This window comes from Lycorma delicatula, chromosome 1 (genome assembly GCF_047948215.1).
Source record: "Lycorma delicatula isolate Av1 chromosome 1, ASM4794821v1, whole genome shotgun sequence".
NCBI classification, from domain to species: domain Eukaryota; kingdom Metazoa; phylum Arthropoda; class Insecta; order Hemiptera; family Fulgoridae; genus Lycorma; species Lycorma delicatula.
The window spans coordinates 84451852-84468769 of record NC_134455.1 but is presented as its reverse complement, the minus strand read 5'-3'; the positions used below and the strand labels follow the sequence as shown (position 1 = coordinate 84468769).

Sequence of the window (16918 nt, the reverse complement as noted above, 5' to 3'; positions counted from 1 at the left end):
GGAAAAGTTCAAAAACTTGTAGAAAGGAAGACTAGCATGTGGTTTGTACAATGTATACAAACCATAAAGGAATTCTAAAAATTATTAAAAAAAAAAATGAAACTATGCGAAGTAGCTAAGCTTTTTACAAATAATGGGATATGTATCTGTAGAGGAAAGATAGAAGGAAGAAATACTGATGATCAGTTCTGAATTTGGAACAGATATGGTAGATATCACCACTTGCAAGGCACAGCAGTTTCAAAATCTCAAACAGTTATGAAATACATTCCAACCCTGTAGGGGGAAGACACCCGCTTAGTGACGTTCCAGTCATCACCCCCTCTCTGTTCCATGCCCTGTTGGGCTAGGAGAGTTATGAAATACAATGAATCAATGAGTGGCATTGATCATTTGAATCAAATGATGTTATACTGATTTTAAAAAGAATTTTAAAATGGTATAAGAAACTTATTCAATTCATTTTATGTTAGCCATTCATTTATGTTTGGTGAACATCAACATTTTATACTTAAAATCCATTGAAATTCATTATTTTTTTTAAATTTGATTGTGAAAGTATTCATTGATCTTTCTCTTAAAAATATGAATTAATCATTAACTTAAACCTATTTATACTTCCCTACTTGCGGCCTTTTCTAGACTGGGGAACATACATTAAATGATATGACAAGAAAGAAGAAAAGTCTCAATATTCTTAAAGGAAGTGCTCGAGTATACACAATGAGACATAAAAAGAAAATTTACTTCATATTACTATCCCCAGTGTACAAGTCAACCTCTATGTTAGGTGAATGTTTAAAAGAAACATTTCATAAAAAACATTGTTTTATTTATTTTTCATAGTACGAGGGTTGTCTGAAAGTTTTGAGCCTAACGTAAAAAGACATATTTTTCTGTCAAATATAGTTTTTATTTTTCAACAGTCTCCTTTCAAGTAGATACACTCTTTCCAGCAATGCTCTAACCTCTTTAACCATTCTAAATAATAGCTGGTGTCTTTCTCTGCAAAAAAGACATTTACATATGCGATAACCTCCTTCTGCAATGAAAATCTCTTTCCTCCAAGCAAAACTTTAAGGTTAAGAAACAAGAAAAAGTCACTTACGGCCAGATCTGGTGAATACGGTAAGTGCAAACTGCAATTCGTGAATTTTAGCCATGGTGACCGTCTTAAGTGTGAGTAGGCATATTGTCCTGAAGGAAAGCACTTTCTTTTTCTTCTTCAAATGTGGTCTTTTTTTGCAATTTCTACCTTCAGCTTGTCAGTAATGATGTATAATAATACTGTCCCATTATTGCTTTACCTTTTTGTAGATAATCGGTAAACAAAATTCCATTTCTATTCCAAAAAACAGTCGCCATCACCTACCCGGCTGATGGTCTTTGCCTTTTTCAGCAGGTTCACCCTTTACAGTCCACTGCTTCATCTCGTGGTGGATCCACATTTCATCTATAATTATTAATCGACACAAAAAATCTAACTCATTTTGCTTAAACTGCTCCAGCAGGGTCTTGGAAATGTTCATTTGAATGTGTTTTTGGTCCAAAGTGAGCAAAAATTGAACCCAATGCACGGATAGCTTAAGCATATCCAATTCTTCAGTTAATATATGACAAACACGTTCTTTCGATAATATGCCCATAGTCTCTGCTATCTCTCTAACTTTAATTCATTGGTAGTCCAATACAATTTGGTGAACTTTTTCAATATCAGTGGTGGTTGCAGTTTTTGGTTGTCCCAAATACTCATCAACAACCAAGCTGGTATAACCACATTTAAATTCAGCTGTCCATCTTTTCATGGTGGCAAATGGGACAGAGTTCTCATAAACAGCATCGAACTCGGTTTTAATTTGCATAGGCATATTGGCTTTCAAATGCAAGTATTTAATCATGGCACGATATTCGATTTTTTACATTTTCACAAAAACACTCACAATGACTTACTCAAACAATTATCAAGCAACAACTGAGCGTTCAAAATGACTGAAATTTTAGCAAGACCTTTTAATGCATGCGTGAACACACTCCCTAACTTTTTTTGACGAGTGCTGCCATCTTCATGTTGAGGTTCAAAACTTTTCTGACAACCCTTGTATGTGGTGTGTTTTTATAATATTTTTTATTTCAGTGAATACTTTTTTTTTTAATTACATAATATTTTTATAGTTTTTATTAATTTCCATTAATTACTTTTTCCATGCTAACATAAAACATAATACATTAAGTTTATGAATGTAATAAATTTTTTATCACATATAATTGTTTTATTATAAACAATTGATAATAATTGATACCAATTGTTTTATTATTATTATTTCTTTAGATTACTCTGAATTAGGATGATTACTTATATTAGGATGAAGCCTTTAGTTTTTTCTAACTCATTTTCTTATTTTTAATACAATATTTTATATCTATTCTCTCCCAAAAATTTGTTTAACTCTAAATTATGAAAAGTATTTTTATTATTTAATTACTTAAATGAAAAAGTCATTATCATTCTGAAAAAATACATCAGTGCATAAAATTAATATCTGAAATATCATAGATGATAGCAAGAGAATAAAATTTATAACTTTTTACTTAATAGACAATAAATAATAAACGTAGAAACAAATTATAATTTACTTTATAATAAACTATAAAAATCATTGTTTATATATGGGAAATAATTAAAAAATATTTTGGAATATAATTTCATCTCGATGAATAAATATCTTTCAAGGTGATGACAAAACATTCAGTAACATCAAACTAAATTCATACAGGTAGAGATTGTGTCAGATTATCTAACCAGAAAAACAGTAAAACAATCGTGGTCGTTAACGATTTACGCAACCACATTGAAAGTTTTTACACAATTACTTATATGAACTATGTTAATATACTAGTACCTTAAATCAAAATGCTAAAGACATATTAAGGAAATCATTAAGTTTTAAAGAATACAAGATTCATTTAAAGTAGAATTATTTTTACAATGATACTGACTTTTGTGTAGTGGATCTTCAGCCTGAGTAATAACAGCAACCAGATTTGGATTAATATATTTATATAACACACTTCTGTCACCTAAAACACGACCTTGACTATGGACTTTCTCTAAAGGACATTTACTTATTATACCAGTTATTTTATGAGCAAATTTAATTTGCCAAACAACTTTAGCAACTAGATTCTGAAAAAGACAGCAAAATACAAACCCAATAACTAAATGGAAAAAGATTATTAAATACAATATTATCATCAAGAAAAAATGAATTAATTTAGATTAGATTACTCCTTTCTATTTTGTAACAATAAAATTGATTAATGTAAACATTCTTTGTTAATAAAATTTAAACAGACACTAATAAGAAAATTTTAATAACTCATCACGTTGTATAATTTTTCATCTAGAGAAGAATGTTAAATTTCAAATTAGGAAATACTCGAGATGATTCATAATTAAAGATGCAATTCCATTGCTTGCTGGAGTGAAATAATATTCCAATTGACACATTATCTTAAAGTTGAAGGAAACTTTTTTGTCAGGTCCATATAATGAAGTAATACTGGACAAGATGAACAACGGCTGAATGAAGTGTCCCAAACTAAATTCTTTGGTTAATATTAAATTCTTCATTGGTTAATAACACTATTTCAGGATGTTCATAATTTTTTACTTTTTCAATGGAATGAGACAATGTAAATAACTTGTTAAACATGAATAGCTTAAATTGGGGATATAAGATCTTGAACAACAAGCAAATAATTTAATGAGTAATGAATCACTCATTATATTGCAAATATATAAAATACACAAAAAAAATGAAAAAAAAAATTAGCATTTCAGGAATTAACTGTTTGTCTGAAAATGTATAAATATTGAGTAATAAATATTGAATAAACATTTTAAATTTTCAAAATTTGAACATCCAAAGGAAGAGTACACACTCATACTTAAAACAATTTTTAGTTGTTAAGAGCCAGATCTCAACTCTACTTGCAGCAAGTTGAAGAAATAAAAATTACGAACATACTTTATCAATTTAAAGATCTTCTGTAATAAAATATATTTGACATACCATATTATGATCTAATAATATTATATTATGGCTCAATTTTACATGTTAGGAATGAAGGAAAAGTTAGTGGCCCATGTCTGCACAATGCATTTGTTATTTCATTTCACTTACAGCTTCATGGTTTATCTTTCTTGTTTACATTAACATGAGCACTTTTATTCATAATTTATATCTTTAACAATCTGTTTTTAAATAATTTATGTTCTTAATTAAACACATAATTATTATTGCCTATTTCTTAAAAATTTATTCGTTGCTTTTGTGGATTTTCGAGGTGTGCTGAAAAACTACTGCAACTATTGTTATAGGTCAGAAATGAATAACATGGCTGAAAACATATCTGGAAAAGACTGAATTTGTTTACTAAATTAGAATGACGCCATTAATCACCATTTCCCTGAATGGTGATTAATCACGCCATTAATGACCATTTCAGGGAAATGGTGATTAATGGCGTCATTTACCATAGCTTAGCATAGACATTAGCCATAGCTTTCTGCTGCTCATCATAGTTTACAGTAGGGTTTTAGTAAGCATCTGGTTGTCTGTGCAACACTTCGGTTACACATTAAGATGTACTAATACTAATTTTTAATGTATTAATCTATAGATATAATTATTTGTTATAACTTTACATCTTAATTATCTTTTTATTTTATCTTATATTTTGAATTGTTTATATAAGAGTCTACAAAGATCTCAGATGAACCACCAAAAATATTATCAATTCCATCAGTACAAGAGGAAGTACAAATTTGCTCTATTTTGAAAAATAACTGCACTGTTAAATTTCAGACTAAATTAATTTTATAAACACCTTCTATTTTATTACCACTAATAAAATGTAGACTGCTAATAGTTCAAATGTATGATCAAGATAAAAAAAAAAATAATAATATATCTGATTCAATAATTACAAGTTTCTAATTTACAATTTACAAACTAAGTAATCAAAAAATGTATGATATATAATCAAAAAGTAACCTACGTGATGAAATAGACCAATAATAAATGGCATGACTAAAACAGGTGTGTTTAAAACTGAACAAGTAAAATACAAACATGCACTGTTGGTTATGTTATGTTGGTTTATTTAGAATGATGTTCTGTTTGTAATTTGTATGCTTGATGTGGATAACACGTTTTTTAGTTGCTGACTTAAAGATATGTTAGGCTTTAGTAAATGGCTTAAAAAATCTCCCATGAGACTGATTAACATTAAGAAATTGTACTAAAATAGTTTGATGTCCAACAACAACAAATAAATTTTGACTCAAGAGTGATTTGTGATAAAGTACTTAGTATGCTTATCACAGCTGCCATAATTTTTGTTTGGATTACTATGCATCAGGGATTACTAGCAACCTATTGTCTACTTACCTCTGGTGTGGCACTAGTCCCTTGAGGGTCTTACTTATTAAAACATTATTTCACGCCAATCAATCAAAAGATGGAAACATACAACATTTGCCACTAATTTTAAAATTAACTGCTGTTTAATCAGTATAAGTTTACCCCAAACATATGCATTATTGTAAGGAGTTAACTTGATGCATTGCCCTACTTAAAGTTAGCTTTCATTAGAAAACATTTGGGAGTTGAATGCTACTTCAATAAACGTATACCAACTTAAATAACTTCAAAATATATATATATATATATGTATCAACGTATATATATATATATATGTATCAACGTATACAATTTCAATATATACATATCAAAAAAGTAAATAAAATAATATGTTACAAATATTAATGAATTCATCAAATTTGTTCTAATTAAAAATCATGATAAAAATGTATGAAAGAAATCTTTTCAGTTCATATTCTGTAAATGTTGTAGTCACAATTTCAATAAACATAAGTTAACAGAAAGTTCAATCATAAGTTTATTTAAAACTTTCTTGCTATTTGTAATGATTACATCAAGAATTTCATCAACCAATTGTTTGTAGCAGTATAATATACCAGTGTCATCACAAACAGAAAAATTTATTAAATTGTTGGTTTGAAAGCAGTCTATACATACTGGTGGGTACTAAAAATATTTTTCCAAACTTATACATTATTTCTGGGTCACTATAACCCTGATTTTCAGAGTGAGTATCAGATGCACCTTCACTGGTGGGGGTTTATAAATTCAAAATATTTAATTATTACATCTGAAGAAGGTCATACTCCTTTCAATCGATTCATCACTATTACTGAACAAGTCTTTTGTTAACTGTCTGAATCTCTACCATTATTATAAACAAGTTTGTGAGAAACTTCTACCAAGTTTTTTCTATGCTACTCATATCCGACAATTACATACAAAAAACAGAATGATTGAAGTACAAGATTAAAATAAAAAAAAATAAAAATGTTGACTACTTGGTGTACAAACTCTGCACTTCAGCTACACTACTGGAATGATCAATATGATTGCATTCATCATAAATAGTTCAAACATGCTGTTTTTAATGTTAATGATATATTAGTTACATACTACTAAGTAAAATAAATGAATGGCTTCATGAACTGATCAAGCCAATGTTATGATTTAACTCCTTTGAGTACAGAATCAGTAAGTTAGTTAATTGTTTATTAATTGAAATATCCTATTTCTTCCAGTAGAATCAAACAAAGGCAAATAAGCATGACATTTCCCAGTATTTATCATTGACTATATTTTTTAATTGTATTTTACTGATATGTTTTATTAATACTACTGTGGCATTCCACTTAATTATAAGCCTTTTAAAATGGATATTTAGTATACAATATACATCTTGTATATTAAAACAGTTGTACTGAAAACCTATTCCTAGTTTCTGTGGGAATTTTACTGGATGGATTGGGCCGATTTTTTCTTTATTCAGCTTGGAATGACCCACAGATATTTCATCAAGTATCATTGTACCCAGACTTGAGTCTTCTCTGAGAATTCGAGAAAATCATCATTTATTACTTAATTGAAGAACTTTTTGAGGTTATTACTCACAGGAAAGTCATTCTGAAAGTCTGTTGATGCTTGATGACATATCTGCGACCCATTCTGAGCTGAATAAAAAAATCAGCCTGATCCGCCCCATAGAACATCTGGATGGACTGGAAATAGGCATTAAACACATATTTTACTTGTAATAGGAAAGGAAAGACAAAAACAACGGGGGTTGGGGATGAGACTGTAAATGAAATATATTTTTAGCAGATTTTTTACATATATATAACATTACTTTGTATAATAACGGTGTGAAGCAGCATAGGTCCACTAGTAGATAATTTAAAAAACACTATATTCAAGAAACTGGTAAAAAAAACAATCACTACCATGCTAGGTTTCTTATCAAAGAAGGTGTACTTGGTGACTATTGGAAATGAATCCCTGGGGACCTTTCTTGTTGCCAATATGTTAACTACATGAAAAAAGTAATTAATAAAAAAAAAAAATCTTTGTTATATATAAGCATTTAAAAATCAGGATGATAGATTTGATGATGACAATGTGTTGTCTACTTGGGCTAGGATCCAAGTTTCATTATAAACAAATTGAACTTTGTCTGCAGTGAACAAAAACAATGTGGTGACCAAAAAATGTATATATAAGTATGAGAAACTAAACGGGAGTGAGATGTATGTATTCAAAGAAACATAATCTTTTGGCAGAGATCTTACCTGCTTATAACTGTAGGCTAAGGTATAACCCTTAATTAGACCAGTATCTGAATTTGCAGTAAACAGGAATGTTGATTTGGCATGCTGTAATACCACTGAATCTATATGCTTAGGATACACATGAATTTTTCCATTACTATCTAATAACAATACTGCTTTAAGAAATTCTTCATCAGTAGCATGTAATAAAGATGTCTGAATAACTTGATAACCTAATGGTACCAACCCCTCACCTGAAAACATAGCCAATAACAATAATAAAATTTATAATGAATTTATAAACTAATTCAAAGAACTTTAAAAATAAAAATAAAATCAATAAATAGAACATGTTTATTACTGATGTTATATTTTAGTGATTACTACTATAATTTCACCAAATTTCTTTCAAATGTCTTGCAAAACATTTGTTATCAGATGTAATCATATGTATAGTGAAGGTTGGCTGATTGTGGTCACTGTCTAGAATTTCTATATAACACAACTAATAACCCAATAAAAACAAATATATCACAGCCCATATAAAAACAAATATTTATCAGAAATTATGGGATGCATCACATACTTGTCAGACTTCACAATAAACTAAGTTAGGTTATTGTTAAATTAATTTAGTTAAATTATAGTGTACAAAGATAATGTAGTGCTCAATGAGAATGATATTTAGAGCCATCTAAATACAGCCTACTATGTAGGAAAAAATGTATTTATATATGCAAACATATATATGCTATGTTCAACTGTAAAATTAGATCCATTATTTCACTTCCTTTAGTTTTTGATATATTAATTCATTTGTTTATCTTCCATGACCTTTTCACCTTCTTAATCTTTTCAACTTATGAAGAAGCCATCAACAAAAGACTAGAAGCATGTTTACAATGGTACCTTGTAAGTCTGCGGTTTACCATTCTCTCCATTATTTTACACAAAACGCTTGTTAATGAAATAGGGCGGTAGCTTGAGGGGGTCGTTTGGTCTTTACCAGGTTTTAGTACTGGTATAATAAATGCTTCTGACCAGCCGGGTAGGAAGACCTGTTCGGAGAATAAACCGTTGAAAATATTCAACAGTTGTTGTAGTGCCGAATTAGGAAGGTGTGAAAGCATGGAAAGGCGAATGTTGTCCGGTCCAGGGGAAGTGTCCCGTGAATTTTTAAGTCCTTGTAACAATTCTTTAAATACGAATGGAGTGTTTAATTCACCAACCGAATCATCAATGTTTAACGATAATACTTCTATTTGTATCTTGTACCGTTGAAAATCGTTATTATATGATGAGGTGAGAGACACCGAGCGGAAAGATTTTGCTAGACTATTTGCCACTTCCGAGGATGATGAAAGGAGTTCTCCTTCATCAATAAGACCGAGAATAGATTGTTTCGGCGATCCGAAAATTGCATGAATTTTATTCCATACAGTAGACATGGGAGTAATGCGTGAGATAGTGCTCACGTATTTCGTCCATGAATTCCTCTTAGCGTCCAAGAATACTCGACGGCACACCGCTCTAGCCCTGCGGTATAAATTTAGATGTTCTGTTGTAGGCCTACGATTAAATTTACGTAGTGCTTGTCGTCGATTCCTAATAGCATTTTTGCAATCATCGTTCCACCATGGAACGAAAGGACGTCTAGGATTACCCGATGTTTGTGGGATATATCTGTTGGTATTCTCAAGTATCATGGACGTAAAAGAAGAATACTGGTCAAGGATGTTCGCTCCATCGTCATACTGAGATTGGAATGCTTTATGGTATCCGTTCCAATCTGCCTTTTCAACAATCCATCCCCGTGGCCTTCTTTTAATCTCGCAGTCTACACCGAAACCAATAATAATTGGTCTATGATCACTGCCGTGAAAGTCATCACAAACCGACCAATTAAAATGAGGGAGCACATTCGGTGAGCATATGGAAAGATCAAGGTTAGATTCAGTACCAGTTGATAACGACATGAATGTATGTGATCCATTATTCAGTAGGCAAAGGTCAAAATCTTGTCTCAATCTGTTTATCATATTTCCTCGAGTGGAGCAGAAGGTTGAGCCCCAGGAAATATGATGGGCATTGAAGTCTCCTACTAACGATGGAGATGGTATTTGTGTGAGGAGATTTCTAAAGCACTGAACTCAGTGTTCGGTGAGGGATACAGATTGCAGATATGCAATTTGAAGGGAATAGAGACCTTCACTGCAATAGCAGGAATGACAGTGGTTAGTTGAATTCTTGTAGCTGACACCCCATTCTTCATGAAAATCGCTACTCCACCACTCTCCCTACTGTCTATTAGGCAGTCGTATCTCTCACAGAAGTATCCTCTGAGTGTAATTCGGTCATGTTGTAGAAGGTGAGTTTCTTGGAAACACATGATTAGTGGATCATGTGTGTGCGCTAGTACTCTAATATCTTCAATGCGGGACCGAATACCTCTAACATTCCAATGAATAATGTTCATAAGTGTAAAAAAGAAAATAAAAAAATAAATTTCGGAAATTATATAAAAATTAGTTGTACGTGATTCGGTTTTTCTTTTTTGAATTTTTTATTTTAAAGAAATCCGATGCCCTAGGGTCGGGTGGTTCTTCAACCATATCCTCCAGAATATGAGGTGATGGTGGAGGAGATTTATTTGAATGTGATGCTGTAGTTGACATCCCAGAGGAGATAGTTATGTGGGTTCCCTTTATGGGGAGCTTATTAGGTGGCTTACTGCCAGCTGTGATAGTCGCTATTCGTGGCGGTACGACTTTGTGAATAGGAACTTTCGTATGTATCATACTGTTTGATTCACTAACAACGACGGAGGACTTTTTATTCATTTTTGTCAGCTCTGAGATAGTGGCTGTAAGTGAAGCTACTTGATCAGATAGCATCTGAACAAGTTGTTTAAGCTCATTGCAGGATCCGCACTGCTGATTATTAACATTTGTAGGAATTTGTTTAGATGTAGCGGTGGCAAAAGATACGTCTGGTTTAACCAGGTTCCGTGAATTGTTTATCTTTTTATATTCTCTACGTGCAGCCGAAAAAGATAGTTTTTGCTCTGTACAGATTTTGAGAATTGCCTTTTCTTCTTTAAAAGTTGGGCAATCTCGGGAGCGAGCTGTATGTGGACCACTGCAGTTTGCACATTTTTCACTTTCTTCGCAGTTAGTGTCATTGTGACCTTCTTTACCACATCGAGCTCAGATCTCTGTTTTCGTGCAAGATGTTGTAGTGTGACCAAAACCTTGGCATCTGAAACATCGCCGTGGGTTGGGTATGAATGATCGTACCCGAACCGAGAGGTAACCCACTTTAATCTTTTCTGGTGGAACAGGGAGATTGAATGTTAATATAAGAGACGGTGTCGGTTCTTCTGTTCCGTTCTGCCGTTTCATTATACGTTTCACTTTAACAACGTCTTGGTGGCAAAGCTCATCCACTATTTCCGAGATATCTATATCTAGAAGGTCTCTACAAAAAATTACACCCCGGCTCGTATTTAACGTTTTGTGGCATTCTGCACTTATATTTATACCACCCATATTACGGAGACGTAAGATAGATCGACTCTGTTCATCGTTGAATGTTTCAACCACAATCGATCAGTCGCGTAATTTCCTGATATTCTTCGGGGAGCCACTTGCACCAGTTATCGTTTTGTTAATTAAGAAAGGTGAAACCTTTTGAAGGGAGCCACCTTCCTGACCATTTCTGAGAACAACGAATCTAATATTTTTATATTTCGATTGTAACAAGTTGTGGTTCTCTTCAGTAGGACTTTTATCCTCGTCAGACAAAGCTGACCTAGGTCTCTTCACAAGATTGTATTTGGTGGTTTTTTCAGATGGACCACCAACCATCATTGTGTTTATTGTTGGAACTGAAATTTTGTTCCCACGAGTACCAGCGAAAAATGGACCACTCCAGCAGAGCGCACGCGTACTGGAGCTAGAGCTAAATACAACTGGGTTCGCCCTGGTGCCCAGAGGACATCGTTCGAGACTCACTACGTAGAGCCATTCACCCATCGGCACGATTTGTTCCCACCTTGGGTTACGGTTGCGTTTCGTAAGATGTCGCAACACCACCGAGTGTAAATGTAAGAAATATCAGTGTAGGTTGTTGTTGTGTAATTGTGTATGTTGTAATTTATGCAGTGTTCTTGGTGTAGTATATGTGTATAATGTAAAGTGTTCCGCAGCTCATTGTATAGTGGGAAGGAAAGCTGCGGAGGCTAGGCCCGTGGGGACGCCAACCCCCAAAGTCTTAAAGAATAAGACTCCCCGTCGGGGATTAATTAGTTAAATGCCATTAAACATTAAAGTCAAAGAAGAAAGACTTTAGTTTGCTATTTTCTACTGTCCTTCAAGACCAGCAGAAAATAAATATTTAAGTGATTAATTAAAATCAGTTAAATTTCTCTTACTCTCTCTGAGACTTAACAACTACAGTAAACATGAGAAAATAATTTGTGTATTTTTTGTATTATCAAAATATATCTCAAACTGCCAAAAACTGTTCATTCCCAGTGAAAGTGCATATTCTGATGAAAGGTCAATTTAATTTCACCATCTAACTGCAATATGCTTACACCCCATTAGAATTACCAACTCACTTTTTTTTTTTAATGAAAAAATGAATTTTTCAATTTAAATACAAAGTTTGTGAAAAATTAACATTACATGAAAAATACCAAATCCAACTGGCATTTGAACCCAGAACCATTGTTAGTACAATTAGGTGTGACTATCCCTTTAAAGTTTATATGTTGAAAAAGCCAATTAAACAGAGAGTAAACATAATGTGCCTCACGCTATTGGTAATAAGGAGTCAGACAGGAGTAGGCTTTTGGAATTTGAGAAAAGAGTTTGTAAATTAACATAAACAGCACATCTTTCAAGTCCAATTGATAATTTAAATAGTACTATTACTGCAGATAAGTGCTTAACTTCAGCTAACAGATAGTTAAAAATATAGAGTCCAATAAATATTTATTAATAATTTTAGAAAAAACAAAAAATTCTCCATTAATTTCAACCACATCCTGGAGAACAAACTGGCTTAGCTTTGTACATTTAAGTGAAATAAAGATGTATAAAGAAGCATACCAAAAGAAAATTTAAAGAAACTTAGGTGTCTAGACCTCCTCTATGAATCATGAGACCTTGCCGTTGGTGAGGGGGCTTGAGTGCTCAGGGATACAGAGTAGCTGGACCGAAGGTGCAACCATATCGGAGAGGTATCTGTTGAGAGCCAGACTAAGGAATGATTCCTGAAAGAGGGCAGCAGCTCTTTCAGTAGTTGTTAGGGGCGTGAGTCAGAATGATTTAAACGGCCATATCAACATCACTCAGTCCTCTGAGTACTGCGTAGCTGAAAGCAATGGAAAACTACAGCTACTTATTTTCCAAGAAAATGTGGCTCTCTGCATTTTCATATAGCAATGATGGAGGCGCCTTCCTTGGTAAAATATTCCGGAGGTAAACTAGTCCCCCGTTCGGATCTCCGGGTGGGGACTACTAAAGGAAGGGGTCACCAGAAAATTAAAAAATAACATTCTACGAGTAAGAGCGTGAAATGTTAGAAGTTTCAAAAAGGTTGGTAGGCTAGAAAATTTAAAAAGGGAAATGGATAGGATAAATGTGGATGTAGTAGGAATTAGTGAGGTTCGGTGGGAAGTGGAAGGCGACTTTTGGTCAGGTGATTTTAGAATAATTCACTCAGCTTCAAGTAATGGGCGGGCAGGAGTAGGTTTCATAATGAACAAGAAGGTAGGGAAGAGAGTAAAGTATTTCAAAACGCATAGCAATAGAATCATTGTAATAGGGATAAACTCAAAACCTAAACCGACAACGATTGTTAACGTCTATATGCCTACAAGCGCCCATGATGATGATGAGGTAGTGTGTGTATAAGAAGAGATTGATGAAGCAATTAAACACGTAAAAGGAGATGAAAATTTAATAATAGTTGGAGATTGGAATGCAAGCATTGGAAAAGGCAAGGAAGGAAATATAGTGGGTGAATACGGGCTGGGCAAAAGGAATGAAAGAGGGGACAGACTTATAGAGTTTTGCACAAAGTATAATTTAGTAATTGCCAACACCCAATTTAAAAATCATAATAGAAGAATATACACTTGGAAAAAGCCAGGCGATATTGCAAGGTATCAGATAGATTATATCATGGTTAAGGAAAGATTTACTCGTTGACTGCAAAACTTACCCTGGAGCAGACATTGAAAGCGACCATAATTTGGTGATAATGAAATGTAGATTGGGGTTTAAAAACCTGAAGAAAAGGTGTCAGATGAATCGGTGGAATTTAGAGAAGCTTGAGGAAGAGGAGGTAAAGAAGATTTTTGAGGAGGACATCGCAAGAGGTATGAGTAAAAAAGATAAGGTAGAAAATGTAGAAGAAGAATGGGAGAATATTAAAAAGGAAATTCTTAAATCAGCAGAAACAAACTTAGGCGAAATAAAGAGAACTGGTAGAAAACCTTGGGTTTCAGACGATATATTGCAGCTGATGGATGAACGTACAAAATATAAGAATGCTAGTGATGAAGAAAGTAAAAGGAACTATCGGCAATTAAGAAATGCTATAAACAGGAAGTGCAAACTGGCGAAAGAAAAGTGGATTAAAGAAAAGTGTTCAGAAGTGGAAAGAGAAATGAACATTGGTAAAATAGACGGAGCATACAGGAAAGTTACGGAAAATTTTGGGGTAAATAAATTAAAATCTAATAATATGTTAAACAAAGATGGTACACCGATATATAATACGAAAGGTAAAGTCGATAGATGGGTAGAATATATTGAAGAGTTATACGGAGGAAATTAATTAGAAAATGGTGTTACAGATGAAGAAGAGGAAGTTGAGGAGGATGAAATGGGAGAAACAATATTGAGATCTGAATTTAAGAGAGCATTAATAGATTTAAATGGCAGAAAGGCTCCTGGAATAGACGGAATACCTGTAGAATTACTGCGCAGTGCAGGTGAAGAAGCAATTGATAGATTATACAAACTGGTGTGTAATATTCATGAAAAAGAGGAATTTCCATCAGACTTCAAAAAAAGTGTTATAGTCATGATACCAAAGAAAGCAGGGGCAGATAAATGTGAAGAATACAGAACAATTAGTTTAACTAGTTTTGCATCAAAAATCTTAACTAGAATTCTATACAGAAGAATTGAGAGGAGAGTGGAAGAAGTGTTAGGAGAAGACCAATTTGTTTTCAGGAAAAGTATAGCGACAAGGGAAGCAATTTTAGGCCTCAGATTAATAGTAGAAGGAAGATTAAAGAAAAACAAACCAACATACTTGGCGTTTATAGACCTAGAAAAGGCATTCGATAACGTAGACTGGATTAAAATGTTCAAAATTTAAAAAAAACTAGGGTTCAAATACAGAGATAGAAGAACAATTGCTAACATGTACAGGAACCAAACAGCAACAGTAATAATTGAAGAACATAAGAAAGAAGCCGTAATAAGAAAGGGAGTCCGACAAGGATGTTCCCTATCTCCGTTACTTTTTAATCTTTACATGGAACTAGCAGTTAATGATGTTAAAGAACAATTTAGATTCGGAGTAACAATACTAGGTGAAAAGATAAAGATGCTACGATTTGCTGATGATATAGTAATTCTAGCCGAGAGTAAAAAGGATTTAAAAGAAACAATGAACGGCATAGATGAAGTCCTACGCAAGAACTATCGCATGAAAATAAACAAGAACAAAACAAAAGTAATGAAATGTAGTAGAAATAACAAAGATGGACCACTGAATGTAAAAATAGGAGGAGAAAAGATTATGAAGGTAGAAGAATTTTGTTATTTGGGAAGTAGAATTACTAAAAATGGACGAAGCAGGAGCGATATAAAATGCCGAATAGCACAAGCGAAACGAGCCTTCAGTAAGAAAAATAATTTGTTTACATCAAAAATTAATTTAAATGTCAGGAAAAGATTTTTGAAAGTATATGTTTGGAGTGTCGCTTTATATGGAAGTGAAACTTGGACAATCGGAGTATCTGAGAAGAAAAGATTAGAAGCTTTTGAAATGTGGTGCTATAGGTTAAAAATCAGATGGGTGGATAGTGACAAATGAAGAGGTATTGCAGCAAATAGATGAAGAAAGAAGCATTTGGAAAAATATAGTTAAAAGAAGAGACAGACTTATAGGCCACATACTAAGGCATCCTGGAATAGTCGCTTTAATATTGGAAGGACAGGTAGAAGGGAAAAATTGTGTAGGCAGGCCACGTTTGGAATATGTAAAACAAATTGTTAGGGATGTAGGATGTAGAGGGTATACTGAAATGAAACGACTAGCACTAGATAGGGAATCTTGGAGAGCTGCATCAAACCAGTCAAATGACTGAAGACAAAAAAAAAATGTGTCTAGAAAGAAAAATGAAATGAAAATCACCGGAGAAAAAAGTAAAATCCCAGAGTTAGAATAAGAGCAGGACAATAGAAATGGTCACCCCTTGATAACTATTTCTGAAAAGAAGATGACCAATCAAAGAAGAAAGAGATAAAAGATGTAAACTTAAAAGAATTTTAGTAGTTTCTTTAGAGGGAAACATGAAAACTGTATTTTGTTGACGTCTGACCAAGAATATTCTAGAGCAGGGATACAACTAAAAAAGAAAAAGCATTAAAATTATTTAATTCATAATAATTACAATTTATAATTCTTACCTAAAGGTTGTCCATTGATAGGATTAAAGGTGTAAATGACACTTTCCTCAGTTTTCTGGAGAAAAAAAAGCTTAATTAAAACTCAACTGCATATCATTTAACGTAAACTGTATATTTTATCAAGCTGTTGTATGGATCCAAAAATAGTATTAAATAAATTATAGGCTTTTTAATTAAATTATCTACTGTAACACTTTATGAATAAGCAATATATGACAAGAAAAAATAAATTAATGGAACGTAATGAAGAGTGCTTCAAAACAGCCAAGTGATGCACAAACATGTATATAATGTAGGCTTATTTTTAAATAATTTTAAATAAAAATCAAACATCAAGATTTATTACAATATAATTGACTTCTAGTCAAATAAATAATTTTATATGGAATGAATGATCATATGTTAAAAATTGTTTACATTTTTCTTATATAATAGAAGACAAGACAACTTTTATTCATCTTTTATTTCATTCCAATATATCTTTTCATTG

General features: G+C 32.7%; 1 protein-coding gene across 2 annotated transcripts in view; it reads right to left on the bottom strand.

Moving 5' to 3' along the window:
- The window catches only part of EMC1 (ER membrane protein complex subunit 1), a 104800-nt gene that overhangs the window by 24454 nt on the left and 63428 nt on the right, over positions 1 to 16918 (bottom strand). For both annotated transcript variants that reach the window (XM_075357308.1, XM_075357317.1), the window contains 3 exons: positions 16429 to 16483; positions 7733 to 7965; positions 2998 to 3184 (listed from right to left, as the gene is read on the bottom strand). In XM_075357308.1, coding sequence (XP_075213423.1) covers positions 2998 to 3184; positions 7733 to 7965; positions 16429 to 16483 — 475 coding nt within the window. The remainder of the gene's footprint in view (positions 1 to 2997; positions 3185 to 7732; positions 7966 to 16428; positions 16484 to 16918) is intronic.